Source organism: Nansenia antarctica, assembly GCF_963989245.1.
Source record: "Nansenia antarctica genome assembly, chromosome: 6".
Classification (NCBI taxonomy): domain Eukaryota; kingdom Metazoa; phylum Chordata; class Actinopteri; order Argentiniformes; family Microstomatidae; genus Nansenia; species Nansenia antarctica.
The window spans coordinates 29,572,904-29,590,966 of record NC_137676.1 but is presented as its reverse complement, the minus strand read 5'-3'; the positions used below and the strand labels follow the sequence as shown (position 1 = coordinate 29,590,966).

The following is an 18,063-nucleotide window of genomic DNA, read 5'->3' as shown; positions in this document are numbered from 1 at the left end:
CTATCTCCATCTCTCAATATTATTAAAATGAAAGGAAAAAAAAAGTTAAAATATGTTGAAAAAAACAAAGATTTTCATGGGGTATCCTATCTTTTTCACATGACTGTATACTTGATATAGTTTCCCTTGAACAAAGGAACAAAAACATTAAGTCCCAAAAAAGCAAATTCAAATCTAAATCAAGCAAACCTCAAATACTTTACAGTATTTTACCTCGGCCTGAAACCCACCCATGTACGTCCCCTCTGTACAATCATTCTCTCTCTCTCTCTCCCTCCCTCTTCTTTCTCCCTCTCCCCCTTCCAATGTCCTTTTCACAAACCAATTCAGAACAGGTACTTTCGACAGGTGTCTGACCCGCATTTGCACTCCACGCGAATCCTCTTTTTGGGAGAGCTTGGAAGTCCCGCTAAACTGAAGTTTGAGTCCATTTTTGTGCTCTCCGCATCAACTGGATCAACTGCAAAGACATGAGCCAAACTAAGCCAAAATGACAACAGAGAAGCTTATGTGCACATGCAACATATTTTCTAACTGTTGAACTAGCCATATGTGATGCATGAAGCTAAACCGGGTCCTGTGTTGAAATGTCCAATGCTTACTCACTCTGCTTTATCAAATGATTGTAGAAATAAGCACAGACCAATTCATAGTCATTGAAATCTTCTAAGCTAATAATCAAGAGCCTTATGTGGGACATGTTTTGTGGGCAATTTAGGCAAGGAGGATGTATCCAACATAAGCTTGTTGACAGATTCAACTGTCATGTGGGGGAAATGCTAGACAGTAGGAGAATGCTAGCAAGTCAAAGGTAACACACTTACTTTGCATCTTGTAGTCGAAAGTGAGCTCTTCACCTGCGCTGATGGAGCGTGTTGAAAATAAAGCTATTCTTGGGAGCCTCTCGTCTAGGTTGTCTATAAACACGTTGAACACTTGCAGATTGGGGTTGCACTGCAAAAAAATGTTACATTTTAAGGTCACATCTACAGCAAAGACTTATGGCTTTCAGAACAACCAAGAGGTTGTGCTAGCTATCAGGAACCTGCATTTTCAAATCATCATAAAATCCATGTTTTTACCCATTTCATTATAGCGGAATACTTTGGGAAAGCTAATTAATAAAAACAACTACTTTTATTCTGTTTTTGTTTTGCTGTAGGTACACACCTTGCAGGACCTTGAAAAGAATACAGGTAGGCTTGGGAAATTTCAGTGCATAAAAAATGTAGCTGAAATTAGCGAAAAAGGTATACACTTCTTTGGAATGGATAACACTGTCGCAATTTTCTATGTAATGATAATGAGTCGATGTTAGTGTGTGATGTAGACTATACCGTTGTGCTAGATTGACAATATATGTTAAACTTCTAGCCGAAGCTATGCTAGCATAACAACAGGGCTTCATAACAGCCACTTCACAGATGGTATCACTACTGGTCAACAGACAACATCTTCGGTCTGCAAAGGACTAATAAATTATCGCTTTAAAGGGGCCATGTTATCATTCTAATATTAATTTCCAAACATCCGTGGGTATCTAAAATCATTGTTTTTTCATAAGAAAAGTCGTCACACGTTTGATTTATTTCTCGTCTCATTGAAATGCATGCTGCTGGTAAGGCTGTGATGATGCATTTTTGATTGACAGTTCATCTTCTGAGTCGTTCTTTGATATACGTGTTCTTTCCAAAGTGCAATGCTTCAATTATTTCGTAGCCTACAATGTCGCTTATGTGGATTTCTGCAGCATTTCTGCCTGCATTTCGATGCTCCTGCATTTTTGGTGAGAGAAATTGCCACTAGTTTGTTGTTACCAATTCTAGTACTCTAATAAGTTAACAAACAAGTCGTTTTTCTGGACCTGGGCGTGAGTAGGAAAATAACTTGAATGTGCACTTCTGTGTTCTGTTGGCAGTCGCATAGAATAATCTGTGGTGTTTTGAATTCCGTTGCATTCTAGCGGTATGCTCTTGTGTGGTCGCGCAGGGAGAACAGACATGTGCTCACTCGGTGTTTTTCATGCTTGTTGAGGTAAACTCACACTGTGATTGACAAAGTGAGAGACGTTGCCTTGGTGAGCAGCGTCCACCGTGTAAACGTCTTCCACGTAGTCCAGGTCGAATAGGTAGGTGGCGCCCTGTCTGTCATACAGGTGACCTCTCCTCTCTGCCTCGTCCGATGTGATGATCTAGCAGGGAGAGACATGCACATACAACTTTGGCAACTCATCATACAAATACTCCAGTCAACTACATTAACAACTCATATTAAGACGGCAGGGTTCGACATTAACGGTTGCCCGATTCCCTGGGGCAAGTAAAACATTTGCCGAGTTTGTTTGCGCGATCGTGGAGTGAAGATATTATTAAAGCGCACGCGCCGATCGACAGACAGGTGGACAGGCGCGTACGCTTGAATAATATCTTCACTCCACGATCATCTAGTCTGGTCTGGCACCTGCGCTGTCCGTTGTTCTTCCTGCACACGGACACACATATCCAGGATCCAGCAGCGTCAACGCTGTCGCGCAAACAAACCCGGCAAATGTTTTACTTGCCCCGGGCAATCGGGCAACCGTTTATGTCGAACCCTGGACGGTGACCTACATTTCTTTCTTTCACATTACCACTAGGGCTGCGTACCGGGTATATAGGGCTGGTTCAAAGATCTGATGACCACACTGTCAATGAATAGATATGAACTGGCAAGGAAAGTCCGGAAAATACGGTACAAGGATTTTCAAAATCTTAACAGATACCCCACACATGAAGATAAAAAATCTTGGATTGAACAGCCTTGATCGTATTGTGTGTGGTGTGCGCCGATATTCCCATCCGAAAAGAAGAAGTCAGCTCGCTTCTTGATTGGCTACATTCCATCAACGTCACAATCGGACTCGCGAACAGGGTTGCCAGATGGGATTGACATTTTCCACCCTAACCACAGTCTAAAACCGCTAATTCCACCAAAAAAACACGAGCCCATCTTGCAACCCTAGTCGGGAGTTGCCCACACACATAAGGATTTTTGGTCGTAAATATTGAACACATACAACATTTACGATTGTCGGCTCAACCATTTTCAGGATATCTTGGTATTTGATCACCTGCTATATAAAACATCGCCGCTCGGCTTTAATGGTTTAACCGCTATTTATTTTCAGGGCTTAAAGTGGGGAAAAATCCTGTGCCTGAAACTTTTTCTTGGGGAGGGGGGTCACAGTTTGAGATATTGGGAGAGCGGGTACAGAAGACAGCTTCTTGTCTCAATGTTTAAATGCATTAATACTATTTGATAGTCAATACAAAATATATGTCTCAATGTTAAAATGCATTAATACTTTAAATGAATGTGCAACAATACTATGTGCAATATGACAACCCTTGTGTACATAAGGTTCAGATATAGGAAAAGTTAGGATATTTATAGCATAGCATAGAGTACAGCACAGTGTTTTATTGTATAGTATAGTAGATAGTGTACATAGCCTTTATTTATGTAAACCAGCTCTTTTCCCTTTTTTATTTTACCCTTGGCCCTCGTGTTTTTAGTATTTTTCCAAGCACCAGGGGAGCCCCCCCCCTCCTAAATTTCGTTGTATGGTACCTGTACTGTATTAATGACAATAAAGACCATTCATTCATAATACTGTTTTATACTCAATACAAAATAAAATAATATATTTAGATGTCTTTAAAGGGCCAAACTGATTGCATCACTTATTAAGCCACTATCACTATAACAATACAGAATAAAATATATACATGTCTTTAAAAGAACAAAATGATTACTTATTAAGCCACTATCACTTATATTCTCCTTCTTGGCACCACGTCCCATAAGGCTTCCAGTCACTACTCAGGGTTTTTCCTGGCTCAAAATGAGGCGGAGGTGGTACCAGTGGTGTTTGACATCGGGGGGGACCAATGAAGCGGGGCTGTCTGGGGGTCCTTAAACATCAAACACTTAATTTCTTGCATTCTGGTGAATTGATATGCACCAATTTGTGCCCTTTCTCCATCAATTTATGGTGGAAATGTCATTATATATGTAAAGGAAAAAACAATATTCAGGCACCAGATGACCATTCAAAATATAATGTAATATAATGCAATATAAGGCTCTCAGGCATTCTGTACTATCAAATATGTATTCTCCTTGAGCAGTCAACATCAACTATCAGCTGTTTCGCTAGCAAACACGAAAGCTAACTTATTTGTGAAACAGCGCCCCCGCCACCACGTCGTCGCAATGCCGCAATTGCAGTTAGAAATGACAACGCTTGTAGAAAATACGACCATCAGAGTTTTGTCGAGAGCTGGAGGCGGCTATGACGGAGGCGGCCGCCTCATAGTTCTCTATGCAGGGAAAAAACCCTGCTACTCTCCTCTATCCATGCCCAGCGCCATTTATTCCTTACTCCCCGTTCTAGTATAGCTGTGTCTTCGCCAGGTTTAAGAAACTTGGCTTCCATTTTAATAGACTCTTCCTAAAGTTAGCGAGATAGCGGGCTGCTAAAAGCGAACGTCTCTACAAGCTAACATTACAGTCATTCAAACTTCTTAAGGCCCGCCCCACTACTCTGCCTCCGATTGGCTAGAAGTCGTTGGTTGGCTTGAGCAATGTGATACCATTGGTAGGCGGAACTGTCTCTTTGCTGAAGATGACTCTTTAAATTACGATGTAAACAAATGTGATTTATTTATGTTTTGCTCAAAATTTCCCCGCGCCGGAAATCCGGCACTGTGCCGGAGAACTTTAAGCCCTGTATTTTTTAGCCACGCTCCCTCTAGTTTTTGGTGAAATTACGTCGTTGTTTTGCGCGCGCACGCGTTTCATGCGCGTGCACGGAAAGAAATCTTGCGCGAGGATTGGCCTCACTGCCACTAATGTGAAAATTCCTGGAGGAAACACTGTAGCCACACTTTGGGGAAACATTGACCTAAAAACATTGATGTACGGCATTCCACGCAAATCGTTTATCCGTGAAAATCAGCTACCTGGTATCTCGTGTGTTGGTACGGTACATGTACGAGGCGTACAGATAAAAGGGGCTACGCTGGCTTTACCTCCCCGACGTACTCCATGACGAAGGTGTTCTTCCGGATGTGCTTCAGCGTGCGCACGCCCCAGCCCCGGCCGTTCTCCGTCTTGAAGATGCACAGGTCGAACTGGATCCCTTTCTGCACCACCCGGTTGGGGCAGCTGGGGCCGCAGCAGCAGCGCGAGTTGCACTCATAGATGGGCTGCCCGGGCCGCAGGCGCACCTGGCCCCGGTCGTTGTAGGCCAGGCGGTGGAGGGACGCCCCAGGGCAGCAGCCCGCCAGCGGCGAGGAGAAGCAGTCCTTGCACTCGCAGCCCACCGCCATCTCATCCAGCACGATGCCCTCGCCCACCTTGTAGTTGTTGATGTAGGTGAAGTCGTGCGGCGGGCCCTCCAGGTCCACCTCGTTCAGGACCAGCAGCCGGCCCGGGTGGTTGCGCGTCTTGTTCAGGTCCGCCTCCCAGCGCCGCAGCCTTAGGCGAAGCTTGGCCTTCTGCACCAGCGCCCAGGCCACGTCCTTGTCCAGCCGCTTGGGGTTGTGCCGCCTCTTCAGGCGCCTCAGCTCGCTCTCCATGTCCTGGCCGAACTGCTTCATCAGTTGCGTGCACTTGAGGTTCTTCCTGGGTTCCCAGGTGTTGGCGGACTCGGGGTAGCCCTTCCATTTGACCAGGTAGAACTGCTGCTCCTAAGGGGACATGTAATATGTGTTAGTGCTAGCAAGACTATTACAATTGGACAGTTAACTAACCCACTGGAAGAAATAGTCACCTCTTCCACAATAATAATGTGCAGTTGGCATTGCTTATACTTTGCTGCAGTATGCATTACTCATGTTGTGTTGCAAATACTGTTATTAAACTATAAATATAGAGACTATACAGTATACTCAACAATAGGGCTCCGAAGCATTTTAGTCCAAATGTAGTGCATGCACTTTCTTCCGGTTTAAAGTCTGGTCATTTTTTACCCTGAGAATATTACAAATAGCTAATATAATATGTTCATACAGTTAGGTCCGGAAGTATTTGGACAGTGACACAATTTCCATAATTTTGGCTCTGTATGCCACCACAATGGATTTGAAATGAAACAATTGAAATGTAATTGAAGTGCAGACTTTCAGCTTTAATTCAAGAGGTTGAACAAAGATATTGTATGAAACATTTAGGAATTGCAACCATTTTTATACACAGTCCCCTATTTTCAGGAGCTCAGAAGTAATTGGACAAATTAACATCATAAATAAAATGTTCATTTTTAATACTTTGTCGAGAATCCTTTGCAGGCAATGACTGCCTGAAGTCTGGAACCCATGGACATCACCAAATGCTGGGTTTCCTCCTTTGTAATGCTTTGCCAGGCCTTTACTGCAGCAGTCTTCAGTTGTTGTTTGTTTGTGGGTCTTTGTGCCTTTAGTTGTCTTCAGCAAGTGAAATGCATGCTTGATCGGGTTGAGATCAGGTGATTGACTCTGGCCATTGCAGAATATTCCACTTATTTGCCTGGGTTGCTTACGCAGTATGTTTTGGGTCATTGTCCATCTGTATTTGAAGCACCATCCAATCAACTTTGCAGAATTTGTCTGAATCTGAGCAGACGGAATATCCCTAAACACTTCAGAATTCATCTGTCTGCTTGTCTTCTGTCACATCATCAATAAAAACTAGTGACCCAGTGCCATTGGAAGCCATCCATGCCCATGTCATCACACTGCCTCCACGTCTTTTTACAGATGATGTGGTATGCGTCGGATGTTCCAGAACAGGGCTGGCTTTTTAGATGTTTTTTGTCAAAGTCTAATCTGGCCTTTCTATTCTTGAGGCTTATGAATGGCTTGCACCTTGTGGTGAACCCTCTGTATTTTCTTGTGTGAAGTCTTTCTTTTATGGTACACTTGGATAATGATATGCCTATCTCCTGGAGACTGTTCTTCACTTGGTGGATGTTGTGAAGGGGTTTTTCTTTACCATGTAAAGGATCCTGTGATCATCCACCACTCTTGTCTTCCATGGACGTCCAGACCTTTTTGTGGTGCCGAGCTCACCAGCGCGTTCTTTTTTTCTCAGAATGTACCAAACAGTTAATTTGGCCACTATTAATGTTCCCGCTATCTCTCTGATGGATTTTGTTTTTGTTTTTGCAGCCTAAGGATGGCCTTTTTCACTTGCATTGAGAGCTCAGTTGACTGCATGTTGTGCGTATACAGCAACAGCTTCCAAATGCAAATGCCACACTTGGAATCAACTCAAACCTTTTACCTGCTTAATTGATAAATAAATAATGAAGGAATAGCCCACACTGGCCCATGAAACAGCTTTTGAGTCAATTGTCCAATTACTTTTGGTCCCTTGAAAAAGAGGGAGCTACATATTAAAGAGCTGTAATTCCTAAACCCTTCCTTCAAATTGGATGAGAATACCCTTACCCTAAAGCTGAGAGTCTGCACTTTAAGCCCATATTCATTATATAACTGTAACTTGAAGATGTTTTGGTAAACAGTTAAAATAACACAAATTCTGTCTGTGTCCAAATATATATGGACCTACCTGTATATAGGCTGGCGGTTTTCTTCTTTAGTTATAGTGGCCATTTCTTATGGGCTATCTAAAGTGGGATTGGTTTTCCTCTACTTCCGATTGCTTTAAGAAACTGTGTGACTCACATAATTTATTAACGCTCCCACTAGACCCAACCCAAAACATCTAAGCAAATCCACACTGCTCGATCTCATTATCACAAACTCGCTCCACAAGTATACCTCGACTGCTATATTCTGTAACGATGTCAGCGATCACGGTGCTTATTGCCTGTGTAAGAGACTCTAAATTCAAAGTTCATACCTTGTTAGGTTTTTAAAAGACATTTTAACCATTTGATGAACAAGCATTTCTGCATGATCTGACATTGGCAGAGTCAGCTTAATCCCTGATACTGAGTGTGCATGCAAACATTTTTATAATTCTTTCATATCAACTTGCAATAAGCATGCCCCTATTAAAAAAACCAGGATCGGGATCACGTGGGCTGGCAATGGAGTAGAACGTGTTTTGCTTGAGCTCCCGTCGGACTTCTGTTTTATTTAATTTAATAAGCTTTCTACATTACAAAATACTGGGAAACTTGTCTCTAACATATTCCTAAAATCAAAAGTCTGTGTATTTAGGGGTCAATGGCTGCAAATCTGCGCAAATATAAGTACAATCCGTCCACTACTAGGCCAAAAGCCACCGCGACGTCGAGTCCCACAGCTACCCCGGCTCAGACGGTCCCGCCCCGGACAGACAGCCCAGTGATGGACGCTGTAGCGTTGAAAACAGAGATCCTCCTCTCGCTGAAATCCGACATTGCCGAGGTGATAAAGACAGAGATTAAAAATGCACTAGCCGAAGATTTCAACTATATTAAAAGTGAACTTCAAGCAGTAAAATCGGAAATCATTAACAATACTGCAGCGGTTCAGTCTGAGATTGACCAAATAAAGGCTACAATCACGGAGGTGGAGGGCGGCCTGTCAACGTGGTCGGACGAGGTGGTGGCCCTGCGGACTACGGTGACGGGCTTGAAAGCAGAGGTAACCGGGCTCAGAGAGAGATGCGACGACATGGAGGGAAGAATGAGGAGATGCAACATCAGAATACTAGGGGTGGCCGAGACGAATGGATCATGCTCTACTGCATCGGTCTCGAAACTACTGAAGGAAGCGCTACAACTGGATAGAGATGTGCTTGTGGACCGTTCACACAGAACTCTGGCTCCGAGGAGACCGGAGGGGAAACCACGCGCCATCATTGCTAAACTCCATTACTACCAGGACTGCGTTGAGGTGCTGAGCTGCGCGCGCACTCGAGCTCCTCTCCGGGTCAACGGGCAGACCATCGCCATCTTTCCGGATTATGCTGTCAACGTCGCCAGGGCCAGGGCTGCGTTCACGGAGGTCAGGAAGCTGCTGCGCAACCGTCAGGGCATTCGGTATGGTATACTGTTTCCAGCCCGACTCCGCATCACACACAACGGAGAAGAAAAGGAATTCACAGATGCAGACAAAGCGATGGACTACGTGATAGGGCTGAATAAGGTTTTCATAATGTTGAATAAGGTTAAAACAGGATACTTTATATAATTCTCTGTATCACTGTGTAAAACTCTGTACAGCCTGTCTCTGGGCTCTGTTAATGATTGTGTGAACCTTGTACTCTGTCTCTCCCCTGCTTATCAGATTTCCATGACACCTTTCGAAAACAGGTTTTGAGTCGCTCACGGCCACATTTGTTAATGATTCGTTCTGAACAACACCCCCCTTTTCTAGGACACTGATAGGATCACCACTGCCTCCTCCTTTGCATTCTGTATGAGAATAATGACATGTGTGCCTTTCTGTTAAGAATAAAATGACCTGCTCCTTGCAAGATAAGGGAGTCTGAATTCGGAGTCTCTAAGGGGAGACTTCGCATTCATTCTCCTTGCAAGAAAATAACGATCATGATGAACTCCGTGTCTCTTTGTTGTTTAAAGTCTACTACGGTCTGTTTGAACTTAGCGATGGGTTAGCATGGCTTGATTTACAACCAAGCTGAACAGAATATAGCATTTAAGCCCAGAACCAGAACCCGACACGTGGTCCTTCTGAAGCCGGATCTCAAGGTCGTCTGATGGGGGAGGAAGACTCGACAACGCCGACAGTCTGTCGACAGCCCGGATCCAGGACCCGGACAAAGTCCTGGAACGTTGAATTCGGTCCAGGCCGGCTAGATGTCGAACCTTTCTCCTCCAAAAGGACGGCTGACGAGATCCAGACCAAGACATAAGCAACAAAGACCGGTAAATATAATAGAAACTATGAATGAAAGTGAATTATAATAGAAAAAGAAAGATTGCAATCGAAATGAATAGTCTATCTATCCTAAATTGTACAAAATAGGAATTGTTTGACATGCAAAAAGAATCCACTTTAAAAGACAGATGTATATCTTTTTATGCTATGTAAACAGTAGACTAATGGAAATTAGACTGTGGAGTTTGACATACGAAAGGAATCCACTTTGAAAGATAAATGTATATCCTTTCGTGTTAGGTAAACAGCAGACTAAGAATGGAACTGAAACTATGACTGAAAGTGAGAATTAGAAAAGTGTAGAATTAGAAAGTGTATGTGTTAGAATTAGTGCAAGATTAGGGTTACTGTATGATCAGTGATAGACAGAGAGAGCAGAGGAGAAAACCGCAGGTGGGGGCTGTGGTGTGTGTGTAAGAGATAAGAGAGAGTGTGTGTGTTTAAGACAGAGAGAGGGAGTGTGTGTGTGACAGAGAGAGCGAGTGTATGTGTGTGTGTAAGAGATAAGAGAGAGTGTGTGAGAGAGTGTGAGAGTGAGGAACAGAGAGAGAAATGAGAGGACCCAACTAATCACAGACGTGTGTATGGTTGTGTTTAAACTACAGGGAAGTGGTTTCAGCTATAAAAGAAAAGACAGGGCAAGAGGGCAAGAGAGAGAGAAATGTTAAAGTTGTTTAAGGACGAGGGTGAGGAGAGAGAGAGAAGGAGAGAAAGCAGTAGAAAGTGACAGAGAGAGAGAGCGAGAGCAGGAGAGGAGACGAGGAGACTAGGAGACGAGGAGAGGAGACTAGGAGACTAGGAGAGGAGACGAGGAGACTAGGAAACGAGTAGAGGAGACGAGGAGAGGAGACTAGGAGACGAGTAGAGGAGACGAGGAGAGGAGACTAGGAGACGAGTAGAGGAGACGAGGAGAGGAGACTAGGAGACTAGGAGAGGAGACGAGGAGAGGAGACTAGGAGACTAGTAGAGGAGTAGAGGAGAAGAGGAGACGAGGAGAGGAGACTAGGAGACTAGTAGAGGAGTAGAGGAGACTAGGAGACTAGGAGACGAGAAGAGGAGACGAGGAGAGGAGACTAGGAGACTAGTAGAGGAGTAGAGGAGACTAGGAGACGAGGAGAGGAGACGAGGAATAGACAGACAGACAGGAGACAGACAGACAGAAAGACGAGGAATAGACAGACAGACAGGAGACAGACAGACAGAAAGAGAGGAATAGACAGACAGACAGGAGACAGACAGACAGAAAGAGAGGAATAGACAGACAGACAGGAGACAGACAGACAGAAAGAGAGGAATAGACAGACAGACAGGAGACAGACAGACAGACAGACACAGAGAGAGAGAGAGACAGACAGAGAGACAGACAGAGAGAGAGACAGACAGACAGACAGAGAGAGAGAGAGGGAGAGACAGACAGACACAGACAGACAGAGAGAAAGAGAGAGAGAAAGAGAGAAAGAGAGAAAGAGAGAGAGAGAGAGAGAGAGAGAGAGAGAGAGAGAGAGAGAGAGAGAGAGGGAGGGAGGGAGACAGAGGACAAACTGCTATTTTATTTTTAGTGTGACCCCCTCCTGATCCACAGAACAGAGACCAGGGGAGTAATACGAATTTGGACGAATGACAAAGTTTATAGAATAGATGGGAAAATTGTATTACCACAAAGCCTCTACAAACAGCAGCTAATTTGATACATGGTCTTTTTAATGACATGTATCAAAAAGCAGGGAAGGTGATTGACAGGGATTAATGCACATTTTCACGTATATAATTACACACAATTTAAAAAAAAAAAATATAGTGATAATGGCGCACATTTCGTGAACGAATTGATCAAACACAGTGTCCAAACACCTGGACATTGAAGAGTGTGTTTCTCTAATGGAAACACACATGACAATAAAATTGAGACCTATGGGTTTGATTGAATGAATGAATGAATGAATGAATGAAATAAATGAAATTAATGAATTTGAAATAGTAAATGGGAGAAGGGGTTTAGACTACCCATAGTAGACGACAATAGGGAAGTATTGATTGATTGATTGAAAACTTTATTAGAAGATTTGCAGAAGCAAGTGACATGAAAGTACATATTTCAATTGGGGTCCTTGATACTCAATTCATCGTTATATGTAAAGACAGCAGATTTGGCAGAAACAGAAAACACACTGGTGGATGGCTATTTAGGAAATAGGAAATAGCCAGAACAAATGATCTGCCAGTCCCTTCTGTTTCCTACAGGATCGAGAATACAACCTGATGACCAGATCCTCATCGACGAGATGGAAGGAGGACACTGGCGCAGTCCGCGGTGGGTTGAGCCATTTGGGGTGCTGCTGAGCATCTCAACTGCTGTCAAGATCGCAGAACGAGATACACAGGAGCCATTGAAAGAGAGTGACATTGTTCCCCTCGAACGACGGATAGTGGTGGAAGCCCGGGCTACAAAGGGGTTATTCATTTAGTGAATATTACGTCTCAAACCCCGTGAAGAATTCTTCAGATCCACTACCTCTTAGAATAAGGGGAGAACCGCGAAATCGATCAGATCAGACTGATGACACTCCAGAACTGAATGACTCTTGACCCATCGACTGCAGTGGCAGGAGGAACATGTGTGATGCTTGACATCACATGATTGTTTGTTGTGTCTTCCCCTGCTTCAAAGCTATGACTAACAAACTGATTTCAGGAATATTTGGAACCTAAGTACCTAACCCAATTTGAGAAACTCTAATCCAAGTTGAGATTCATGTGTGATCTGTACGGCGATGTTGAATGACAGTTAAACTAGAAAAAATGAAAGAAAGTTAAATTACCTGAATAGAGAGAGAATGTTTGTATCGTGATAAATTATGAAAAACAGCAGGGAATGATAGGGCTGAATAAGGTTTTCATAATGTTGAATAAGGTTAAAACAGGATACTTTATATAATTCTCTGTATCACTGTGTAAAACTCTGTACAGCCTGTCTCTGGGCTCTGTTAATGATTGTGTGAACCTTGTACTCTGTCTCTCCCCTGCTTATCAGATTTCCATGACACTTTTCGAAAACAGGTTTTGAGTCGCTCACGGCCACATTTGTTAATGATTCGTTCTGAACAACACCCCCCTTTTCTAGGACACTGATAGGATCACCACTGCCTCCTCCTTTGCATTCTGTATGAGAATAATGACATGTGTGCCTTTCTGTTAAGAATAAAATGACCTGCTCCTTGCAAGATAAGGGAGTCTGAATTCGGAGTCTCTAAGGGGAGACTTCGCATTCATTCTCCTTGCAAGAAAATAACGATCATGATGAACTCCGTGTCTCTTTGTTGTTTAAAGTCTACTACGGTCTGTTTGAACTTAGCGATGGGTAAGCATGGCTTGATTTACAACCAAGCTGAACAGAATATAGCATTTAAGCCCAGAACCAGAACCCGACACTACGTTAAGAAGAACGTCATGCCGGCAACAGGTTCAGGGTAGGTCTCCCCCAGCCACGGACCAGTGGGTCTCAGTGTCATTACAAGACCAACTTTGACGGGACGATATCCGTTTAAATATATTACCATCGTCAATGCCACCCCTTTGTTGTTATTGTAGTTCTTCACAGCAGTTTATATGCAAGTGTTGAAGGAGACTGGACATATGTTAGTTCAATTTAAAACTTACCCCAAGGGGGAAATAATCTATCTGTTTATTCATAAGGGGCAGGGAAGTGAAAATTACCTGACCAGGAGACTGTTTTTATTTGTTTCTTAATTTCCACTGTGTTAATGCTTCTCTCCGATCCTTTTATTTATTTCTGCCTCTAGACATCATTATTATTACTCTTATTTCTTTATATATACATATACAATGTAAAATGTATTCGACAATGTCGAAATTAAGGTTAGGGGGTTTTCACCCTCCTTTTGTTTTACCTCAAGGTTCGACGGGAGCCTGAAATGTTAACAAACTACTCCTAGCTATTCTGTTTGGTACTATAACCAAGCAAAGGCGAACCCTCTTAAAGGTTGTTCGCACAGCTGCCTGTTCAGACTCGCAGCCTGGGACCATGTCCCAAAAGTCTGTCCAGACACTCATGTCGGTTGAGTGTCCGGATTTTTCTTTTTTATTTCTATGTTCAGATCCCACTGTTCCACAGGGATCATACCGGAAGAATAAGAGCAACGTGTATGTTTATGTATTTTGTTTTCTCTTGCATTATTTTGTTTTTTTCCCTTATATGTACTCCCCAACTCCCCCACACCTCCTACCCATACCCACCCCTCATATATCCACACACCCACACTCACACAATCACACACATAGACACTGTACTACATGCAGTTCACAATCTTCTCCTATTCATGTGCCTATCCTTGCCAACATCATACCTACAGGTAAAATTAAGACCCTCCCTAATTCTTACTCTGAACCATGGGATCACTTAAGGTTATAAGCTATAACGTTAAAGGCCTTCACAATCCTATAAAACGAAAGAAAATCCTTAATCAGCTAAAAAGAGCCAACTGTCAGATAACATTCCTACAGGAGACCCACCTGTCGGATATGGAACATGAGAAACTAAAGAAATCCTGGGCAGACAGCGTGTTCTACTCATCACATCAGTCAGGTAGAAAGAGAGGAGTGGCTATATTGATACATAGGCAGGGTAACTTTACACCAACAACGGTCCACAAGGACATTGAGGGAAGATTCATTTTAGTGAATGGATCTATAGATGGGATACATGTATCCCTCATGAACATATATGCTCCAAATGAGGATGAGCCCGGCTTCATTAGCACAGTCATTAACACAGCAATACAACACAGCTCCGGTATCCTACTGTTGGGAGGAGACTTCAACTGTGTTATGTCCCAGCTAATGGATAGACAACCTACCTCCAAAACTCCCACTTCTAGAATGAGTAGAATGCTTAAACACTTGTCGATAGAATCAGGCCTAGTGGACGTTTGGAGAAGCAGATTCCCTAAAGGTAGAGATTTTACTTTCTACTCGCACAGACATTCATCTTATTCGAGAATTGATTATTTCTTTACACCCAAAGCAGAACTACACAGGATAGAAGACATAAAGATCTTACCAATTACTCTATCTGATCATGCACCTCTTGCATTATCATGGAACATAGGTCACAGGCCAAAAACCAAACAATGGAGATTAAATACATCACTTCTAAATGATGAGGAATTTATCACATTTGTAACAACTGAACTAAAGTATTACCTAGAAACTAACGACTCACCTGAAATATCACCTGTCATCCTATGGGACTGTGCTAAGGCATACATTAGAGGTCGCATTATCTCATACGCGAGCGCGAAAAAAAAGAATAGAGAAGCAAAACAAGGAGAATTAGAGGATAAAATAAGGCTGCTTGAACAACAGCATAAAAGAACACCAACCTCCAATCTACTTAATGCTCTCAAACAAGCACGCAGGGATCTAAATAGCCTAATCACTGAAAAGATTAAGGGCAATTTAAGGTTTACCAACCAAAAATATTATGAAAATGGAAACAGAGCAAGTAGATTATTAGCACTAAGACTAAAAAAACAACAATCATCGAATATAGTACAGAAATTAAAAACTCATAACTCGACTCCTGAAAACCTGATGAAATCTCAAGGTCTTTTGCAGAATTTTATAAATCTCTTTACAAAAATACGGACACCTGCACAGATGATAATGAATTGACAGCATTTCTGAAAGACATCAAACTAAAAGAGCTATCTGAACCTATGGCAAAAGAACTAGATGAACCAATTGAAGAATGGGAAATACAAGAAGTGATCTCTACACTAAAAAACAATAAAAGTCCTGGACCGGATGGGTTTAGTAATGAATTCTATAAAACATTTAAAGAGACAGTATGTCCCTTATTGCTAAAAGCATACCACCATACATTGCAATCTGGAACCACGGCCCCCTCATGGAGGGACGCAATAATAGTTGTAATACATAAAGAGGGCAAGGACCCCACCCAATGCCAATCATACAGACCCATCTCACTTTTATGCACCGACCTACGTATATTAACAGCCATCCTAGCAAGACGCGTCAATAAAATTATCACACAACTTATCCACCCCGATCAGACCGGGTTTATAAAGGGAAGATACTACGGGGACAACATAAGAAGATTACTAAATATTATGACTCACCCTAAAGTTAAGGAGGAAGAAGCAATGATATTATCCCTCGATGCCCAGAAGGCATTCGATCGAGTATCTTGGCAATACCTATTTCAAACGCTAAAACGACTCAAATTTGGCCCCAATTTTATAAAATGGATTCAAACACTATATTCAAATCCACAAGCTGCTGTAAAAGTGAATGGATTTCTGTCAGACCGATTTACTCTAGAACGGGGTTGCAGGCAGGGGTGCTCTTTGTCGCCCCTGCTGTTTGATATCAGTATTGAACCACTGGCACAGCTCATTAGAGACGACGACAACATAAAGGGACTGACAATAAATGAGGAACAACATAAATTATCATTGTATGCAGATGACGTGCTTCTTTATCTAACTGAACCTGCAACAACAATCCCACGCCTAAAATATCTTATTTCCAACTATGGGTACTTCTCTGTTGATAAAACAATGGCTATGGACATAGGAGGTAGAATTCCACAAACTATCAAAATCCAGAGTGAGTTTAAATGGCCCAGGGATGGTATTAAATATCTTGGCATTCAAATCCCCTCATTGTTAGAAAACCTAAGTGATGCAAATTACAAAAGCATAATCCAAAATATCAGTAAAGATCTAGACCGCTGGTCAACACTTCCCCTGTCTCTATTGGGCCGTATTGAGAGTGTACGCATGAATGTGCTGCCTAGGCTTCTATACCTGTTCCAGATGCTACCCATCGATATCCCCAAATCCACATTTGATAAGTGGGATAGACTCATCTCCAAATTCATATGGCAAGGAAGGCGCCCAAGAATCAGACTTAAAACACTACAACTATCTAAACCATATGGTGGGCTGAAATTCCCAAACCTAAGATACTACTTCTGGGCGGCCCAGCTAAAGCCTCTAACAGCATGGATCCAAGACTCTTCATATACACGATGGCTCAACATTGAAAAAAGTTTATGTTCGATGCCCTTACAGACCTTGCCTTTCATAGATGTCCCTCTAAAGGAAACTCAACTAGGTGAATGGACCAGAGTCACACTAAAGATTTGGAGGAAAATAAAACTCTCATTTGGCTTACCTAAAGCAATCTCAGCATTATCCAATATTGGTCTTATGAAAAATTTCGAACCCTCCAATACAGATATAGGGTTTAGAAATTGGTCGGATCATGGACTTACTAACTTGCACCAACTCCATAAAGACGGTAGCCTTAAATCATTTGAACAGTTAAGAGAGGAATTTAGGCTCCCTAACACAGACTTTTTCAGATATCTACAATTAAGAAGCTTCCTAACGAAACATAGAGAATGGAATAAAGTCTTGGAGCCCACTGAAATCGAAGAGTTCTTGATAAAGCTGCAAAAAGGAAATGAGAATAAGAAAATTATAGGTGACCTTTACCAAAGGTTTCTATCCATGGATTTGAATAATACACTACAGAGGAAAGAGAGATGGGAAACTGAAATGAATACTGACATATCACAGGACATATAGGAGGAAATATGCACTGAAGCACATTTAGTGACCAATTCAAATACATGGAGGGAATTCAAATGGAAAGTGGTTATGAGATTCTTTAGAACCCCAGAAATAATGGCTAAAATGGGCCCAACACACTCAAATAAATGTTGGAGAAATTGCAGTACGCAAATTGGCAACCACACCCACATATTCTGGTCATGCCCCAAATTAAGAACATTTTGGGAAGAGGTGTTTGAGGCCCTTGAAGCAGTATTCCACCAAAAATTTACCAAAGATCCAAAGATGGCACTACTGGGAGTTATACCTGAAGGCATTGATGGAAGGGCAAGAATATATCTCTTACAAATATTACTAACGGCAGCAATTAAATGCATTACAATTAAGTGGTTAAAACCAGACCCCCCTACATACAATATGTGGACAGAGAAAGTATGGGAAATCTACCAGATGGAACAAATAACATACACTCTGAGACTCCAGAAACATCTATTTATTAAAAGATGGAGCCCGGTTATGTCCATATTAATACAGTGAACCCCTCCACACATCTCGACTCGTATATT

General features: G+C 42.4%; 1 protein-coding gene across 1 annotated transcript in view; it reads right to left on the bottom strand.

The window, feature by feature from the left end:
• Nucleotides 1-326: 326 nt before the first annotated feature.
• Nucleotides 327-18,063, bottom strand: part of suv39h1a (SUV39H1 histone lysine methyltransferase a) — a gene marked incomplete at both ends in the record, with an annotated part of 47,300 nt that continues 29,563 nt past the window's right edge. The window contains 4 exons of the mRNA XM_080533164.1: nt 327-460; nt 825-954; nt 2,045-2,191; nt 5,073-5,732. Coding sequence (XP_080389290.1) covers nt 327-460; nt 825-954; nt 2,045-2,191; nt 5,073-5,732 — 1,071 coding nt within the window. The remainder of the gene's footprint in view (nt 461-824; nt 955-2,044; nt 2,192-5,072; nt 5,733-18,063) is intronic.